Source organism: Apodemus sylvaticus, chromosome 10 (assembly GCF_947179515.1).
Source record: "Apodemus sylvaticus chromosome 10, mApoSyl1.1, whole genome shotgun sequence".
Classification (NCBI taxonomy): Eukaryota; Metazoa; Chordata; class Mammalia; order Rodentia; family Muridae; genus Apodemus; species Apodemus sylvaticus.
Window position 1 is genome coordinate 54619435 of NC_067481.1, and position 18445 is coordinate 54637879.

At 51.8% G+C, this 18445-nt stretch overlaps 3 protein-coding genes across 5 annotated transcripts; 1 reads left to right on the top strand and 2 right to left on the bottom strand.

The window, feature by feature from the left end:
- Tnk1 (tyrosine kinase non receptor 1) lies at positions 1-6019 on the top strand. Its single transcript, XM_052196511.1, has 12 exons — positions 1-208; positions 356-426; positions 561-752; positions 1199-1354; positions 1461-1744; positions 2040-2313; positions 3387-3481; positions 3816-3980; positions 4221-4300; positions 4844-5133; positions 5215-5310; positions 5393-6019. The coding sequence occupies exons 1-12, from the start codon at positions 46-48 to the stop codon at positions 5504-5506; spliced, it is 1980 nt and encodes a 659-aa protein (XP_052052471.1). The 5' UTR covers positions 1-45; the 3' UTR covers positions 5507-6019.
- Positions 6020-6095: 76 nt separating this feature from the next.
- Plscr3 (phospholipid scramblase 3) lies at positions 6096-10741 on the bottom strand. Of its 2 annotated transcripts, none has more exons than XM_052196512.1 (8): positions 10637-10741; positions 10251-10419; positions 9768-10006; positions 9642-9684; positions 9320-9540; positions 8969-9130; positions 6973-7134; positions 6096-6798 (listed from the first exon to the last, which is right to left on the bottom strand). In XM_052196512.1, exons 2-8 carry the CDS (start codon positions 10255-10257, stop codon positions 6742-6744), a joined length of 891 nt encoding a protein of 296 aa, XP_052052472.1. In that variant the 5' UTR covers positions 10258-10419; positions 10637-10741; the 3' UTR covers positions 6096-6741. The 2 variants fall into 2 exon arrangements, with proteins under 2 accessions (XP_052052472.1, XP_052052473.1); XM_052196513.1 differs by having other exon boundaries at positions 10251-10425; positions 10637-10738.
- A 6120-nt stretch (positions 10742-16861) lies between these two features.
- Tmem256 (transmembrane protein 256) lies at positions 16862-18053 on the bottom strand. 2 transcript variants are annotated; one of them, XM_052197107.1, is made up of 4 exons: positions 17957-18053; positions 17559-17590; positions 17213-17293; positions 16862-17114 (listed from the first exon to the last, which is right to left on the bottom strand). In XM_052197107.1, exons 1-4 carry the CDS (start codon positions 18036-18038, stop codon positions 16971-16973), a joined length of 339 nt encoding a protein of 112 aa, XP_052053067.1. In that variant the 5' UTR covers positions 18039-18053; the 3' UTR covers positions 16862-16970. The 2 variants fall into 2 exon arrangements, with proteins under 2 accessions (XP_052053067.1, XP_052053065.1); XM_052197105.1 differs by having other exon boundaries at positions 17881-18009.
- Between the last annotated feature and the right edge of the window lie 392 nt (positions 18054-18445).

Genomic DNA, 18445 nt, shown 5'->3' on the forward strand with positions numbered 1-18445 from the left:
CTTTTAAAGCAGATTGCCATCCTCCTGAGAGGTCTAACCCCAGACATGCTCCCTGAAGCCAGCTCCCTGTGGCTCCTTCGGCTGCTCCGGGACGTCCAGCTGGCCCAGTTTTACCAGCCCATCCTTCAGGACCTCAACGTTACTCGGCCAGAACATTTTGACTTTGTAAGGCCGGAGGACCTGGACAACATAGGCATGGGCAGGCCTGGTGAGGAGCCCCCTGCCTTACAGCCCTGTAACTTCCCCAGCCAACCAGCTGCTGGCCCTGCTCCCCCATGCTTCGGGCTTGACTGTAGGTCCTCTGTCCTCACACTGCTCTGCTCTACCCTCGCCCTCTAATTCTGGTCTTCCCCAGCCCAGCGCAGACTTACTGAAGCCCTGAAGAGGTACCGTTCGGGGGCCAAGTCCAAGAACTGGGTGTATAAGGTACGCGCTGCTGGTGGCGGCGGTGGTGGTCATTGGGGCCTTGTGGAGGGTGGTCTTTGAGGGATGATAGGCAGGGGGCTGAGTGCCTGGGTTAATCAGTGTTCCCTACGCCTGAATTCCTACTCCTATTTCAGATACTTGGGGGTTTTGCTCCTGACCAGAAGGAAATCCCTCCACATTCAGACAGTCTTCTGTGCCTCCATGAGCCAGAGGGGGGACTCAAGTGTCTGATTCCAGAGGGCGCTGTGTGCAGAGGGGAGCTGCTGGGTTCCGGCTGCTTTGGCGTTGTACATCGAGGGCTATGGACCCTACCCAGCGGTCAGCGTGTGCGTGTCTAGGGGGCTTGCTTGCTTGCTTGCTTCCTTTCTTTCTTTCCTTCCTTCCTTTTTTCTTTCTTCACTTTACATTCCAATCACACCCCCAACTCCCCCATCCTCCACCCCACCCTGTTCCCAGTTCCACCCTCAAGGGGGCTTACTTAGTCTAAGGTACCTAAGCTCTCTCTCTCTCTCTCTCTCTCTCTCTCTCTCTCTCTCTCTCTCTCTCGGTTTTTCGAGACAGAGTTTCTCTGTATAGCCCTGGCTGTCCTGGAACTCACTCTGTAGACCAGGCTGGCCTCGAACTCAGAAATCCGCCTGCCTCTGCCTCCCAAGTGCTGGGATTACAGGCGTGCGCCACCACCGCCCAGTTCCTAAACTCTCTTTAATCTTTATGCCTTGTGTTCTGGCCGTGGTCAGTTACCCTGGTGCTTTCCCCTACCCCACACCTCCAGATCCCAGTGGCTGTCAAGTCCCTCCGTGTGGGTCCCGAGGGTCCGATGGGCACAGAACTGGGAGACTTCCTGCGGGAAGTATCTATCATGATGAAGCTAGAACACCCACATGTGCTGCGCCTGCATGGCCTCGTCCTGGGCCAGCCTCTGCAGATGGTGAGTCTATAAGGACACTGCTTTTCCTCATAGCCCCAGGGTTGCTGTGCAGCAAGAAATACCAGTGGGGCCAGACTGTGGCTTACAAGGCTCCCCGTTCCCGCAGGTGATGGAGCTTGCGCCACTGGGCTCTCTGCATGCGCGTCTGACTGCCCCAGCACCAACGCCCCCACTGCCTGTGGCCCTGCTGTGCCTTTTTCTGCGTCAGTTGGCAGGAGCCATGGCGTACTTGGGCTCGTGTGGGTTAGTGCACCGGGATCTCGCCACCCGCAACCTGCTGCTGGCCTCACCCCGAATGATCAAGGTGGCGGATTTTGGACTGGTGCGGCCACTGGGTGGCGCCCGGGGTCGCTACGTCATGGGCGGGCCCCGTCCCATCCCCTATGCCTGGTGAGGCGGGTACTCTGATAGTCGGGTTCGAGGCAGGGCTAGAAAGCCAGGGTTGAACAGGCTAGAGCAGCAGCCACCTTGGAACTAGAGGGGACAAGGCAGGGCAGTTGGGGTGTTGGGGAGAGGGAGTGGTTGCTACTCTTCTACAGGAGGCAGGACAGAGGTGTCATCAGGTCAAGAGGCACAGAAAGGATTTTGGAAGCTAATGGAGTAGGGGCGGGACTGAGGGAGTGTGTGCACAGTGGAAGGTGAACTGGGCACAGACCTAGCCTCTTTTAACTTCCATTTACCTCAGGTGTGCCCCAGAGAGCCTACGCCAGGGAGCTTTCTCATCTGCCTCTGACGTGTGGATGTTTGGCGTGACACTCTGGGAAATGTTTTCTGGAGGCGAGGAACCCTGGGCAGGTGTTCCACCGTATCTCATCCTACAGAGGTTGGAGAAGGACCGAGCCAGACTGCCAAAACCTCTGTCCTGTTCCAGGGCCCTCTACTCCCTCGCCTTGCGTTGCTGGGCCCCTAACCCTGCAGACCGGCCTAGCTTTTCCAGCCTGGAAGGGCTGCTTCAAGAGGTGAGAATCCCCAACTCTCCAGATACACATAGCATTTCTTCTCTTTTTTTTTCCCTCGCCCAGAGTGCATAAAACAAACATGTCTTGATGCCTGGGTTGGAATCTGGGACTCCAGAACCAGGTTCGGTCACTTCCTACAGGAAATGCAGAATCCCGAGGCGCCAGCTAAGGGCAGCGGTGATGTAGCTGGAAGAGGAGGCATGTGCTTCTGGGCCACAAAAAAGGCACAGAAAAGAGGGTAGTGGTAGTGGGTTTTCACTGGTGCCTGACAAGAAAAATTAAATAGATAAATAAAAGAAAGACATGAGATTCTATATGGGAGGGTGAGGGGAAGCCATAGGACTGCAGAGGCGAACAGAACTTGGTCAAGAAGAGTTTGGAACACTTGACCTGTGTGGTAGGCTGTGTGGCGCTTACAGGTGTCCTCGGTCACTCTTGCTTTGTCCTTGTTTAACAGCCCCAGGGGGTAATTACTCTTAATCTCCATAACAGATGGGGCCCTTCCACAGCTGATAGGTCAGTGACTTATCTAAAGTCCGGCAAGGTGTGGAGGGTAGCACCACCCGCTGGACCGGCTATCTACAGTTAGAGCACTTTGCTCTTCACTCCAAGGGCACTTGAGCTGTGGAAGGCTGTGGATCAGAGTAGTTGTCTCAGCCTAGCTGGGTGTGAGAACAGGAAGAGGGATGACAGCAGACAGTGGCCAGGAGGCTGGAGCGAGGAGGAGAAGAGCTCCCGCCCAGAGCTGAGGCACGGGCCTGGGGAGGAGTGGAAACGCCCCTGAGGCGTGTGGGAGGCAGACCTGGTGCGCTGCTGTGCGATAGAGTGAGTAGAATGCTTTTCACTTGGTCCCTTTAACCAGAGGCAAGATTCTCCTTTGTCATTTCTTGCGTCCTATGTCCGGCATGGCATGGAGGCCAGGTCGGCAACCCCACCACACTCTGGGTTGTAACGGGGAGGGAGGGGCTGGGCACGTGGTGCACATGCGTGGTGTGTATTTATTTGCTACAGAGGAAGGGCCTCTCTTATGACTTAGGACAAAAGTCCAGCCACCCTTACTTCTGTCTCCACAGGCTTGGCTTTCTGAGGGGCGCTGTGTGAGGGAGGTCACAGAGCCAGGTGCTTTGAGGATGGAGCCCGGTGACCCCATCACTATCATTGAGGGCAGGTGACAACCATATATGTCCCCTAAGCATCCCCAGGAGAGGTGTCCTCCCAGACTTCTTGACTCCCCGGTCCCTTTGTTTTTCTCCAGTTCCTTGAATGTTGGTCTTGTGGGTCTTTTCCTTTTCCCACTGTGCCCTGCACCCCGGCGCAGCCCCACCCTCCCTGCTGGAGCCCTGCCTGGCCCACAGTGCCCTTTTTGTGTTGGACAGAAAAAAGCTTCCCTTCCTCCAGGCAGATGTGGCCACAAGACACACAGTTTGGTGAGCTGAATGGGGCCCGAGAGCAGCCGCCATTCTCCCGGGCCTCACTTCCTACACCGGTTCCTCTTCCCACAGCCCAGACACCACAACCTGGAAGGGCCAGAATGGTCGTACCCTCAGAGTGGGTAACTTTCCGGCTTCTGCAGTAACACTAACAGACTTGGGGGGTTCACCAGTCACTCATCCAGCCCACAGAGGTTCCCCTGCCCGTGGAGAGAAATGCAGAGGGGGCACAGATGGGTAAGGCCATGAAAGGGCAGGGAACAGAGTTGGGTTGGGGGGGACCAGCCAAATATAGTAACTTCTCTGGAAGGAAACTTGGGAACAGGATGGAGGAGTGAGGATGGACTGGCCCCCAGCTGGCACTCCCCTCCCCCCTCCCCCCTCCCCTCCGTGGGTCATGTATGGGACCCATGTTTTTTGGAAGGAGGCCGTGATGTGGATGAATAGTAGAGAATGAACTAGCTCACTCCCTCACAGGGACAGGGAGAAGGCAATGTTACAAGATCTACCCCCAGCACGGGGCCAGAGAAGGAAGGTGCCCCTACAGAAGATGAGAGGTAGGTGTTGTGGTACCCAGGGGTTTCAGAACAGCTTTCCAATTCCCCTTCCCAACTCTGAATTCATACCTTTGCATATATGATTTCCTTCCTCCAAATACAGATTATTTGTTTTGGCTTTGTGAGGCACAGTTTCTCTGTGTAGCCCTGGCTGTCTTAAACTCATTCTTTTAGTCCAGGGAGGACTTGAACTCAGAGATCTGCCTGCCTCTGCCTCTCAAGGGATGGGATTAAAGGCGTGCGCTATCTCTTCCTGGCACACTTTGAGATCTTAAGATTAGAGGTACTCCTTATTTTCCCACTGGACAGCATCTCCTGGCTTTGACCCTCATACTGTTCTTTCAACGCCTAGCTGTCTTGATTCCATTTGCATACCTTCCTTCTGTCCCACCTGAGGGACAGACAGACACCTGAGGACAAGGCCAGCTAGCTTACCTGAATATCCTTGCAAAATCACACTCAGTGACTTATCGCTCAGTGCCGACAGTCAGGAGAGCAGGAAGGTGGGCCTCCTCCTATGTCATTTCTTTCTCAACTCTGAAGGCATTTCCAAGAGTCTGGAGTCAGTTCTGTCCCTGGGCCCTAGACCCACGGGAGGTGGCTCAAGCCCTCCAGAACTCCGACATACAAGAGCTGTGCCCCAAGGACTCCCAGAGCTGCCTCCACGACCCCCTATTATCTGCAGCTCTTCTCAGCCCACCCAGCTCCACAAAAACCGGCCCAAAAGAGAATCCTCACATAGTCACCACACAGGAGCACCTGGAGCCAGCAAAGCCACCGTCCCCTCTGGAGGCCCCTTGTCAGACCCCGAGTGGCAGAGGAAGATTGTAGAGGTGAGGGCTCACTGAAATGACTTGATGTTCAAAGGGTCTGTAGGATGGGACAAAGGCTAAGCAAAGATTTGTCCCCAACAGGTAGAGCTGAGTGTGCATGGTGTCACTTACCAACAGTGCCAAGTGGCACTTAGAACCACAGGGGGAGACGTGGCTTCTGCTGTCCGGAACCTTAAGGTAAAGCCAGCCCCTTCTGCAGGCTCCCCAGTTGCCTGCTTGGCCCACTAGTGGTCAGCTGTCCTACTTCCTGTCCATACAGGTAGACCAGCTCTTCCACCTCAGTAACCGGTCTAGAGCAGACTGTCGTCGCATCCTGGAGCATCACCAGTGGGACCTGTCAGCAGCCTGTCGCTACATCCTGGCCCGGTCCTGAACTCTGTATCCTTGGGGATGGATACCAGCATGGAATACCTGGTCCACTTAGGGCTTGGCCTTATGGGACTAAACAGAACATGAGGTCTTGACAGAGGCACGCTAAAGGAGATTTACCTGCTATGAGGAAGTATATGAAGTGTGGAGGGCACCTGGGGCCAGGCACTGGTGAGTGCTTCCTCCGTGTCCTGTTCCTTGGCCTCTGAAGGGACCAAGATGGATCAAGTTCACTCTGCCTACTCCACTCCCAACTGAATAGGACTTGAAAGAAAAAGCTTCGGAGGAGGCATCTACTCACTACAGACAAGGATCAAGCAGCAAAACCGGGTCATGGAACTACTGACAGAACTGTCATTAGCTACCTCCCTAGACTCCATGGGACTCTTAGATACTGACTTGGGGGCTGTGACACAAACTGCTTTGGTTTGGTCCAGAATCACCATGGGTGATGAAAACTAACTTTTTGGACTCAAGGACTTTTTTCCCCTTTAATCCAAATAGTATAGATTATATAGGTTGGCCGACTCTAGCCCAGCAGGCGCTGCCCCCTTTGTGTTATTCCTTATCTCCCCTCTCCCATCACATCCGTCTTCTACTGTTTAAAAACTTGCAAAGTTTATATGAGTACAACATACAAAGACAGCCTCCTTCCTACAGTAGGGGAAGGAAGGGGTTAACAGTTAAATAAGGCACAGGAAGCTGCAGAAAGCACCAGCAGGGCCCAGGGGGTTAGGGAGTTGGCACTGGGTCCCAACCGCTACAGCTACTAGTGAGGAAGCAGGGATTCCCCTCAGTGCCACAGTTTGAAGCTAAACTAACTGGCTAAAGTGCCCTAAGGAAGGGTGGTGTCTGCCATCTTTGGTGCTGCTTGTCTTTTACCCACAAGCCCTGGGGTTAAACTTGAGTCCTGGATTCCAGAGGCCCCCCTCCTGTGCAGGGGCCCTGGAGGAAGGCTAGAAGGAGTGGGCAGGGAAGTTTAAAAGCTAATAATGTGTGCACAGGGCCTGCTGGGAAATGGTAAACACAAGGAAGAATATGTGCTCCTCTGCAGCGCCACAGGTGAGGGAGGGAAGGGAGGGGACACAATGGCTCCCAACCCAACCGCTCAGCCCCCCCCCCTCGTCCGTCTGCTGCAGTGTATGCCGAGGAAAGGGTTGCTTCAGGAGGGAAAGTCCAGGGCAGGTGACCATCTTAAATTCTGGTTGAGGTGATGGTCTCCTCATCCTGAGGTGGCTTCTAACTGGTGATGGCAGAGGGTCCTGCACCTCCTCGCTTCTCGAAGAACATATAATCCTAAGGAAAGGTTGCTGTCAATGGGAGATCTGGCTGGGTCTGGGTCGACCAGCTATGACAACTTAGCTCTGGACCTGCAACCCACCATGCATGTCCCTAATCTTCTAGTAAGGGTCGGGGAACTGAACGGAGTGTCTAATAACAGGAAGGGAAGGGCAGGGCCAGCCAACTCACAATGAGGAACGTGGCTCCCAGCAGCACAGCCTTCACCCTCACATCTAGATCTATCGGGAACTGGAGGCCAAAGTCATCAGCATCTGTGAGGGCTTCTCGGAGCAGTCCCCCCCACTGCTTGCTGATGCGCCCCACACTTCGAGATTCATCCTTAGTCTTCACCTGGTGGGAGGGAAGAAGGACCCAACTGGGGAAGATGCTGTCAGGTGTCACCGGCTTCCTACCCCACTCCGCAGGTACATGTATGAGCTGTGTAGACTATGCCCAGGGACTCTTCGCAATAGCGTTGGGTTTCCACAGCAGGGGAAACTGAGATACCCTCGGTTACATAAGTACACGGTGAAGATCAGGATTTAGGTTCAGATCTGCCTTCCAAAGATCATACCTAACATAACTGCATATCGGCGATAAATGAGTAGTTGCTAAGTTTGCTTTGCTCATCAGTATTCCTGACATCTGTGGTTGGTGCCCTATGCAAAGCACGTGCCCAATGGTGCAGAGTCTAGCTGTTCAGGCAGAGGGAGGTGCCACAAATCCTCCCAAAAGTGTGATTCCTAATTTGCAGCCCTTTCCAGCACTGTGGATGGGCCTCGTCTAGAGGCTGTCTAGTCCTAGCTGCCAGGCCGACAGGTAGCCTGAGGACCGTGGTCCTCAGAGGCCTCTTGGAGCTCAGCAAGAACAAGGCATGTGAAACTGAGTGCTATTTCAGTGACTTCCTGGGACAGTGACTAGACCTGAAGTGATTTCCTTCTATATCCTGTTCATCCTCTTCCTGCCTCGTCCTGAAGCTGCAGGGAACTTCCTGCGGCCGAACTCCAGGCTCAACAAAGTCCACTGCTGCCAATGCTGCAGTCCCGAGAGTGTGGCTCGTGTGGACCTTTCAAGAGTGTGTTAAAGGAACACTGACTCCCTGAGAACCCCACAGCCCACACGTTCCCATCGGAGATCACACAGTTATCTCCTCTCCAACCGGTTCTCAGCACAGAAACTGCCTCTGACTACCAAGGTGACTCACTTTTTAAAAGACAACCTTAGGTGAAGCACCTCTACTAGATGAAACCTGTTGTTTCTCCCTTATCAGAATGGGGAATCATCCTGTAAAGAACTCAGGAGTCTGAGCAGTGCCGCTGACTTCTAACAGCCAGAGCATCTGGAATTCCTGCCTTCTGGGTTCCTCTGGCCCTTGGTTGGTGAGAAGGAGTCTCCATGAGAAGGATATTACCTGGACTTCGGGTTAGATGGGGCATTTGGACTTCTAGGTTTGCAGGACAAGCTAAGGGCTAAAGTATGAAAGGGTCTATGCTTACAGGGGCTACCCGGGTCCAGCCCACAGCAAACTTATGCAGTGAGAGACTGGGAGATCAAAGTCCTCCACTTTAGATCAGGCTGGCCTCAGATGCTCTCCTAAGTCCCTCCAGGGCTATAGGGAACACTCAGTTTTGGACTGAAGAAGACCTTTTTTGGCTTCAGACAGGATCTTTCTATATACTCTTGACTGTTCTGGAACTCACTATATAGAGCAGGCTGGCCTTGAACTCCGAGATCTAGCTGCCTGCCTCTGCCTCCTGAGTACTGGGATCAAAGGTTTGTACCATCATGAGATCTTTTTTCTGTGGTGTGCTTTCACAGGATCACATTTTTGTGTGGAAGAAAATTCAAAGTTCAGTAGGGGTTACAACAGGTTGGGAATAACAAGATTAAGGGTCTTGACCTTAAGCCATCCATTAGCATGAAAGTTACTGCCTTGTTTTTTGTTTTTCTAATTACATTGATTGATTGATTGATTGGTTGATTGATTGATTGATCATGTGCACCATGGCATGTGTGTGGAGAGGACAGTTTGCAGGAATTGTCTTCTACAATATGGGACTCATGGCTAGAGCCCAGGTTGTCAAACTTGGTGGCAAGTATCTTTACCATCTGAACCATCTCATCAGCCCCCATCTTGGTTTGTGAAGAGCCTAGAAATACCTCCCCCTCCCCTAATTTATAATACCTCAAAGTTGGTGTCTGTACCACAGCCACAAGTCCAGCAAGGCCCTACAACTCGTAGAACAGGTTGGCGGTCAGCATCCAAGATGGAAAACTTAGGAAGGAAGGGATGCCAGGTCTGTAGCACGTGGCCAATGGTGGTGCCCGGTGGAGCCTGGACTTCCATCTGGAAAGGGAAGCAGACAGGACTACTGTCAAGCCAGGCTACCTCGGCCAGTGCTCTTCACTGGTGCCAGCTGTCTTCTGACTGTTCAGATGCTCGACTAAACTGCCCCCATTCCTATTAAAGCCACAACTCTTTCTGTACTGCTTACCACACTACCCACCAACCACCACAAAAACCTGCCATGCCCACCTCCTGAAGACCGCAGGGACAGCAGCTGCAGCCGCAATGAAGTGGGCGGAGGAGGCGGAGCACCTCGCGGTCCCCAGGGTCCGCTAGGCGGACACGAAGTGGCCGGCGGGCACCACAGCACAGACGGGCACAACAGTTGCTCTCTTCAGCTGCCTGACCCAGTTGCTGTCCGGTCCCGGAGCGGAGTTCATACCTATTGCAGGTCTCCCAGCCTAGGAACGCTGTGGAGGGTAACATGCTGAGGTTCAGGGGCCTCACCTGCCCAGAAAGTTCACCATTGCCACAAACATCATGAAGCCCACTTGATCCATCTCCTACTCACTTTCCACTCGTTCAGCCTTCTGATGAATCAAGATTTGATCAATCTGTAAAGAGTTAAGAGCAGCGTTGACCTTAACTGTCACTTCGAACATCAGTCCTCCTCCCAGCCGTCCTCTCTCCCACTCACCTGCACTAGGAATTCGAGGCCAGAAGGCACCCCTGGCAATGGCACGAAGGGAGCAGGAGGCCCTGGGGCCACCGGGCCTGGCGAGGGGAAGAGAGCGAAGCCGGGAGCAGGGGCAGGCACCTGGGTGGGCACTGGAGCCTGTCCCGGTCCAGGATGCAGCGCCGCCGGTTCTGGATACCCAGCTGGCACGGGGTAGGGAGGTGGGGGCGAAGGGGCATAGCCTTTGGGGGGCAAGTAGCCTGAAGGGGAGCAGAGGTAGATTAGAAAGTTATTTGTGGCCTCATCCTCTTTCTCAGCCCAAGGACCAGGAGCACCGCGGAAAACAGAATGATGGGGCGGGGGGCAGGGCGGTGGCTCCCCAGGAGGAAGGGAGGGCCCCACGCAGCCAGTCTGAGCACATTCCTGGAGAATGTGTTCGACACCCGGCACCCAAGTTCGTGAGGGGGGGCGGATAATGGAGACCCCAACCTAGCGCCAACGTACCTGCCATGGGAAAGGGGAGGGGAGTCTTGGGCTTTTGGCGTAGGGAAGGCTTAGTTCTGGAGTGGGGACAAGCTCAGGAACAGCCAGACAGACACAGAAACAAAGACGGACAGGCAGAGGCGAAGAGGTAGCTGCGGCCAGCACGAGCCCAGGGTCTCTTGGGCAGTACCTATGACTCAGGGGGGAGAAACCGAAAGTGTCAGCGGACCGGGCGGGGTACCTAGGACCCTGAATTTCCTTAGGGGCCCCAGGACCGCCCCCTCCCTTTGTTCTCCCATTTCCTGCGAAGATGGCTGTTGGCAGACAGCAGGGCAAATGAACCTGAGGTCAGACAGATGACCTGTCCCCAAGGAAAGTCTCCTTAACCCCTCTATGAGCCGGCTCACCTGAAGCCCCCAGAATAAGCCGGGGGGCCACGCACTCCGGGGCTCACAGGCGCTGGTGGAGGCGGGCCCAGAGCTGACCCCACCCCCGGGTCGCCTAAGTCCCGCCCCAGTCCGGGCGGGGCGACTGCGCAGAAAGCAGGCGCTTCTCCTCCCCCGGGGCCGCGGACCTTGGACCTTGTGCGCCTTCTTCGCCTTAGTTCCGCCCCTTCCGCTCCGACTGCAGAGGCGTGGAGGCCGGGGCTGTTGGAGGGTGACTGCGGCCCTATCCCCAGCAACAAGACCCTCCTCACCTTTTCAGCCGGTGGCTGCTCTGCCTCCCGACCGCGTGGCTGCTCCGGACCCCGGGATCCTCCTCCCAAGGGCGGGTCGGGCCCGCTGACGCAGCGGAACACCATTCACATTCAACTCATTGCCTTCCAGAGTTGGCTCTGTCTTCTTCTCAGGGCGACCTCGCTGTGTTCTCTCCCTGTCACAGCGTTGACCCACTCAGTCACCTCTCAATTCAGGCACGCCCATTACACGCGTGACAGGCTTTCAAAAGGTATCAGTAATGAATGTGCATGAGGTAAGAAAACACTTGAGCAGAACAGATCCTCCATTACCCCCAGATGATGGCAAATCTTATAATTCCAGCGTTTGGGAAGGGAGAGGCAGGAGGATAGTCACAAGTATGAGGCCAGTCTGTTCTACATAGTTCCAGACCAAGTGAGAGCTAACAATAGGGAGACTCTCTAAAAAGACTCCTTTCCTCAAAAGAAAAAAAAGCATAGTATCTGCGCAGGTGTGGTGGATCTTGAGTTTCAGGTCAGCTTGGGAGAGGCCTGGGTCACTAGGGGATACATTAATGAAACAAAGCCAAAACTAGCCCACCACTTGTGGCTAGGTCTTACTTACTATCAATTATATTTTAGTGCTTGGGATGCAGATTAAGGATTCTGAGAATTCTAGTTCTTGTTGTACAGCCCAAACTGAGAACTACTGTATTAGAAGAACCTAGAGGCTGTAGGCAGGCAAAGGTAAGGAGGAGGTTCTCACAGAAATCTGGTCATACTGAGAAGGACTGTGCCAGAGACCAGAGCAGTGATGGTGTTGATGTGCATCTGAGGAAACATGACTTCATTATGCCTCAGAGATAGGATGTAAGAAGACAATTGGAAGTCGAGTCATGCCTGGTCTCTGAGACCCTTCTGCATAGCATAGGTTGCTCCTCCCCCTTGCTGTTCTGCTAGGTCATTTACTGCCTGCCTAGGCAACCCCTGGCTTCTGGATTTTGTTCTCTCTGTTGACCTTTCACCTCTTAAGATCCCGTTCCCCAAATGCCATTACTCCAGCATAAAGCTGAGCATACAGCAATGGACGCTCTTACCCACAAGGGCCATGCTTCTACTGCCGAAGGCTGCATTATTTTATCATGTATAGAGGTGTGCCTGCGTGTGTGTTTCCATAAACAGGCACATGCAGTGCTCAGAAGACAGTGTCACATCCCCCAGAATTGGACTTTCCGAGAGCGGGGAGCTGCCGTGTAGGTTCTAGAATCAAATTGGAAGAGCAGCCCCAATCCCTGGGCCATCTCTCCTGCTCCTGGAATCAAAATATCTTGGTTTTAGAAGAATTTAACTCTAGGAGGAAATAGAGGAAGATGTCCTATTCTTTAACATGGGGGTGGGAGGGTGGAGGGGTGGGGGGAGTCTTACTATGTGGCTCTGGTTGTCCTGAAATTCACTATGTAGCCCAGGTTAGCCTCAAACTCACAGAGACATATCTGCGTTTACCTCTGGTGTGATAAGATTAAAGGCTTGCACCACTATGCCCTGCTATGTTGTTCATTCCACTAATAACAAACCTAGCTACAACCTGGCATGTTCGTTCCTTTAATCCCAGCACTCGGGACGCAGAGAAAAGACTGGCCTGCTCTACATAGTGAGTTCTAGTCAGCCGGTCCACACAGTGAGAGCTGCTGTTTGGAAAAAGAAGCCAGGCTTGGAGGATCTCTGTGCTTAGGGGGCAGAGGCAGGCAAATCTCTGAGTTCGAAGCCAGCCTGATCTGCAGATGAACTTGTAGGACAGAGAAACCTTGTCTAGAAAAACAAGGGCTAGAGAGATGGCTCTTCTAGAGGTCCTGAGTTCAATTCCCAGCTACCACATGGTAGCTCTTAAATATCTGTGATGGGATCCCATTCTGGTAGGTGGGAAGACAGCTATAATGTACTCATATATAAACAAAAGAAAAAGAAACTTGCCCCTGACACAATGTTTAAGAACTGACCCAAGTGGATTCTTATCAATCCTATCTTCACAGCTCCCCCTCCCAGTGTGTGTATGTGTAGATGCATGTGTGTGTATGTGTAGATGCATGTGTGTGTATGTGTAGATGCATGTGTGTGTATGTGTAGATGCATGTGTGTGTACGTGTAGATGCATGTGTGTGTATGTGTAGATGAATGTGTGTAGCAAGCGCATGCTTGTGCGCTGGTCTATAACTCAATTGTGTCTCAGCCCTTGCCTTCTATTTTGTTTTCCTGTCTGTGTTTTATCATCTTGACCTGCATAGTTCAAGGCACTCTCAGCTCAATCCTGTTTTTTTTTTTTTTTAAAGATTTATTTATTTATTACATGTAAGTACACTGTAGCTGTCTTCAGACACTCCAGAAGAGGGTATCAGATCTTGTTACGGATGGTTGTGAGCCACCATGTGGTTGCTGGGATTTGAACTCGGGACCTTCAGAAGAGCAGTCGATGCTCTTAACCGCTGAGCTATCTCTCCAGCCCCAGCTCAATCCTGTTTTAGACAAAGCCCCATGAATACTGGTAAGCATTTGACAACTTCATTGTGGTTTTAAGCCTGGTGAGCCAAATCCTAGCTTCCTTACCTGGGCCTTGTGCTCCCTTCAAATTATGCAGTCCAGGGGACTCATAGGAAACTAACAGACATAGGAAATACCCTGGACCCCACTGAAAGCCTCGCCCCACAGATCCCTGTCTCTGGCTCTACCCACAGATTCTGTATGTATGCCTTCTGTCACTGCTGGACTTCTCTCATGTGGCCCTTAGACATTTCTGCAAACCATGCTTCTTACTCGGGCCTATAAAGATTTATTTATTTATTATAGGTAAGTACACTGTAGCTGTCTTCAGACACTCCAGAAGAGGGCATCAGATCTCTTTACAGATGGTTGTGAGTCACCATGGGGCTGCTGGGATTTGAACTCAGAACTTTCAGAAGAGCAGTCAGTACTCTTAACCGCTGAACCATCTCTCTAGCCCCTTGCTCACGTCTAATCTTAGCACTTGGAAGATGGATCAAGAGTTCAAGGTCATCCATGGATACACAGTGAATCTGAGGCCAGCATAGGCTGCACACGCGCACTTCAAACAAACATCGGGGATTTCAGTGAGAAGCTCACACAGGCGCTGCCATGGTGGGACTGTTTGTTCGGGAAGAATTGCGAAGTGTGGTCTTGCTGGAGGTGGGCTTTTAGTGCAGGAAAGCTTCGAGGTTTCAAAAGTCCACATCACTTCAGTTAGCTTTCTGCTTAGTACTTGTTGAGTTCTCATCTCCTGCCCCAGCACCATGTTTCCTTGCTGCCTGCCTGCCTGCCTGCTTGCTGCCTGCCTGCCTGCCTGCTTGCTGCCTGCCTGCCTGCTTGCGTGCTTGCCTGCCTGCCTGCTTGCCTGCCTGCCTGCTGCCATGCTCCCTTTATAGATGGTCATGGACTCGGCCTCTGAAACTACAAGTTCCACATAAACCTTATATAAATTGCCTGGGCCATGGTGTCACATCACAGTCACAGAAAAGTAGCCAAGACACAAACCAAGCCAACGCTGTCAGCGTAGGAACCTGCAGCTCAGAGCTGGTGGGATGGCTCAGCGGGTAAGAACACTTGCTGTGGAAACCGGAGGACTTTTTATTCCCAGAACCGTGCTTGAAGGAAAGAACCAGCTCCTGAAATCTGTCCATTTATCTCCACACTACCCACACACATACAATAATAATGTTAAAAAAAAAAAAAAAGGAACCTGTAGCTCGACAGAGACTAGGGTAGGAAATAGAAATTCTTGTCTTAAAAGTATGCAGATTAAAAAAAAATGTATGCAGATATGCTCAGCACGGTGGTCCATGCTTTTAATCCCAGGCAGAGGAAGGCGGACCTCTGTGAGTTCAAGGCTAGTTGATCTAAATAGTGAGTTTTAGGACAGCCAGAGCTACATAAAAAGACCCTGTCTCAAAAGCACCCTGGTCTTCACTTGCACCCCCCCCCCCAAAAAAAAGATCTTCATAAAGACCACACACACACAAATAAAGAGTATAAGGGGATGACATCAGACTCTAACTTACTAAGTACCGCACTCTGCACATAAGTGGTTAAGCTGCCTCCGGCCATCTGTAAGGCCTGCAGCTGCCGCCCAGGACTTCTTAGTTCATGCTGGTGCTCTGATATTCTGCTTACTCCCATTCATCCGATTTTTCTCTTACCTCAAGTATTTGGGAGTGCTTCTTTCAGCCTGCCTCGCTAGCTATGTCCATCCTTTGCCTAGAACACATTTTTTACTTTTGGCTATTGGTCAAGACAAGACATCCAGTATGTAGATGTACACACTGCTGCTATCATCCTGGACTCAAACCACCTTGAGTCTTTTTATGTAGCCTAAGCTAGCCTCAAGTTTGTGATCTGCAGCCTCTTATTTCCCAAGTACTACACAGCCTACCACCTGAAGCTTTGTTTTATAAAGCAAAATTTGTATAATAAATTGAAGACACACACTTTATTAATATTATTATTGCTACTATTATTATTATGCCTGCCTGTATGCCTACATGAGGATGTTGGATCTCCTAGAACTGGAGTTACAGACAGTTCTGAGCTACCATGTAGGTGCTGGGAATTGAACCTAGGTCCTCTGGAAGAGCAGCCAGAGCTCTTAACGGTGGAGCCGTCTCTCAGCCTAAAGGGACACACTTCATGTTCAGTTCTGACTCTCTTGCTAGGACCTCCTTTGTGAGGGGGGGCACGCTCACTGCCCGCTGTCCCACTCTTCTCTTCCTTTGCTCCTAGTAATCCATGTGCCTGTGTATTAACATTTTTTTAAGTTTTACTTATTTATTTAACATATGTGAGTACACTGTGGCTGTCTACAGACACACCAGAAGAGGGCATCGGATCCCATTACAGATGGTTGTGAGCCACCGTGTGGTTGCTGGGAATTGAACTCAGGACCTGCTGGAAGAGCAGCCGGTGCCCATAAACACTGGCTTACTAAATGTCCCCTAAGCATCTGTCACTTCTCTCCAGCCTATGAGAGTTAGTCAAGTGTGCTTTGCAGTTGTGTCTTTTTCTGTCTCAGTTCAAAACTCAGCCATGTAGGAGACCCATGATGCCCCCAAACACTTCCCAGTTCTACCTCAGTCTCTGTTCACAGAATGTCCTCCACACACTACGGCTCCTTTAAGGGTCACTTCGAGCACTGCAGAACATTTTTTTGATGTCCAACACATCTGGGTTTTGAATCTCAAGATAGTTTACAACTAATTGCATACCTGTTCAATCTTGCCATGGCTCGAACTTGTAAACTATGTGGGTATGGAAAACATTTGTTTCACCAGGTGGACACTGTTGAAAAGGGCATCCCTGGAATAACAGGGTTAAACCTCACCACCCTCAAGTAACCAAATTCTAACAAAAGTGGGTGGTGCCAGGTGTGGTGGCACACGCTTGTAATCCCAGCACTTGGGAGGCAGAGGCTGGCGGATTTCTGAGTTCGAGGCCAGCCTGATCTACAGAGTGAGTTCCAGGACAGCCAAGGCTACAGAGAAACCCTGTCTCAAAACAAACAAACAAACAAAAAAAAAGTGGGTACACAGACCTGTAATCTCAGCAACCAGGAGGCTAAGGCAGGAAGTAGCTGGACAAACAATGGAAGAAAAATTGTTGAACATTTCCAAGTCTCTGGGGTCAATCCTCAACAGCAGGGGTGGGGGGTGAGGTTCTAATGAACTACATGAATGAAATTACTAAAATCCACATTCCCATGTGCTCTTTAGGTAAAGAGGCTCCATTTGTTCATGGGTTCTTTATGAGTCCTGCCCACAATTACAACACCTCACATAGATTGGTCTTATATAGGTGGAATTCCAGAACCAGAGTGTATTTGTAGTCAGAAATGCAAATTCAAAGATAGACTCTCTACCCTCCCTTGCTCAAGGTTAGATAAATGAAGACTCCAAAGTTCTTTATCTGCCCTTTTCTTTTAATTTCTTTCCTGCTTCAACATTCCCCCCTTTCTCCTGTACCCAATTACCCAGAAAGGCCAGGACTGGGCACTTAAACAAGAGACCTCAAAAAGCCAAAGCAAGCCAGCCCAAGATGAGCAGGCTCCCTCCCACTGGCCCCAGAGTCTGGATGCTAGTGTCTCCACTCAGAGCCTGGTAGTAAAAGCTGGTGCAGAATAAGGTCGTTCCAGAAGCTAGCAGCAACCCTGCCTGAAAGAGACAGAGAACAGAATTCAGAAGTTTTAAGAACAAAGCAATGTGAGGGAGTGAATGGGGTTTGATTTAAATTAGGCAAGGGGATTGGTTACCCAGACAGGTTTTCTGCAATGGGGCACCCCTAACAGGGCCAGGCTGTGCAAAAAGTGGTGTTTGTTGGCCTTGTCAAAGAGCTGTAAGAAAAAGAGGAGAGACTTTCTAAGCAACACAGGAGCCCAGGAACCTGAAGTCCTACACAGGATCAAAGTCCACTCATTCTTAACACTTCCACCTCTGAAGTCTCAGTTTGCTGCTCCCCACAGGTCTTCAAGCCACAGGCCTGCAGTCCTTACCTTAGAGACTGACACTTGACTGCCTACCCATTCATCCCACCCTCTCCCAGTTGAAGGACACCCAAACATTGCGCCAAGTTCCAGAGCCCCAGAGCTGTTACTTCACCTCCTTCCCGTAGGCATCCGGAAACTGAGCGCCTGTGAAGAGAAGCAAAACCTATCAGATCTGGATTGGCTTAGACCTTCCCAACCCCCCCCCCCCGGGGGGCACCTAAGTAGACACGGGTGAAGAGGGACACCTCTGGAAGCTTCTGATTGGTGGAAACAGATGTAGAAACTGAGAAGCTTTTGGACCTAATGACAAACCTGAAGGTTCGGGGTTCTAAGGGATCTCTATTCCATAAAAGACAGAACACTTCCTATAGCTCCCTCCCCGCACCAGACCCCAAAGATTGTCCCCAGCCCAGCTGCATCCCATGTCCCCTGACCGTGTGCCCCGTAGGAGGCCAAACCCAAGGCCCCAGCTCCGGACAAGGCACCTAGGCGACGGAAAGCAGCCCCTACCCCGGCCATAGCTGTGGGTGGTCACGCGCGGAACCAACACCGCCCTGACCACCCAACAAGCCAGCCAATCCCGATTACCCATGCAAATAATGTCCAAAAATGCCCAATCAGGGCTATTTTCATTTCAGAGCCCCGTTCCCTTACAGACGCCTTTGTAAAGCTTCTGCTGAATGGAGAAGATGTCTGGCGGGCGGGGAAACTAGAACCAATTAGGAGCGGAGGAGCGGAGCAGTGGGAGGCGGGGTTGAGGGTGGGACTGAAGGATTTGCGTCACGGATTGGCCCACTTTCCAAGTTGATCGCCTCTTCGACATCCCAACCCCACACCTCCAGCTAATTTGCAAAGATATCGGTCCCCCACAAAGTTCCACCCCCTTTTCCACTGGCTCCTCCTGTTCGGCTTCAAACCAGACCCACTCCTCAAACGGGGCTGTCCCACGGATTTCTAAGCCCCACCCATTGACATTAAACCCCTCCTACTCCGTGATGG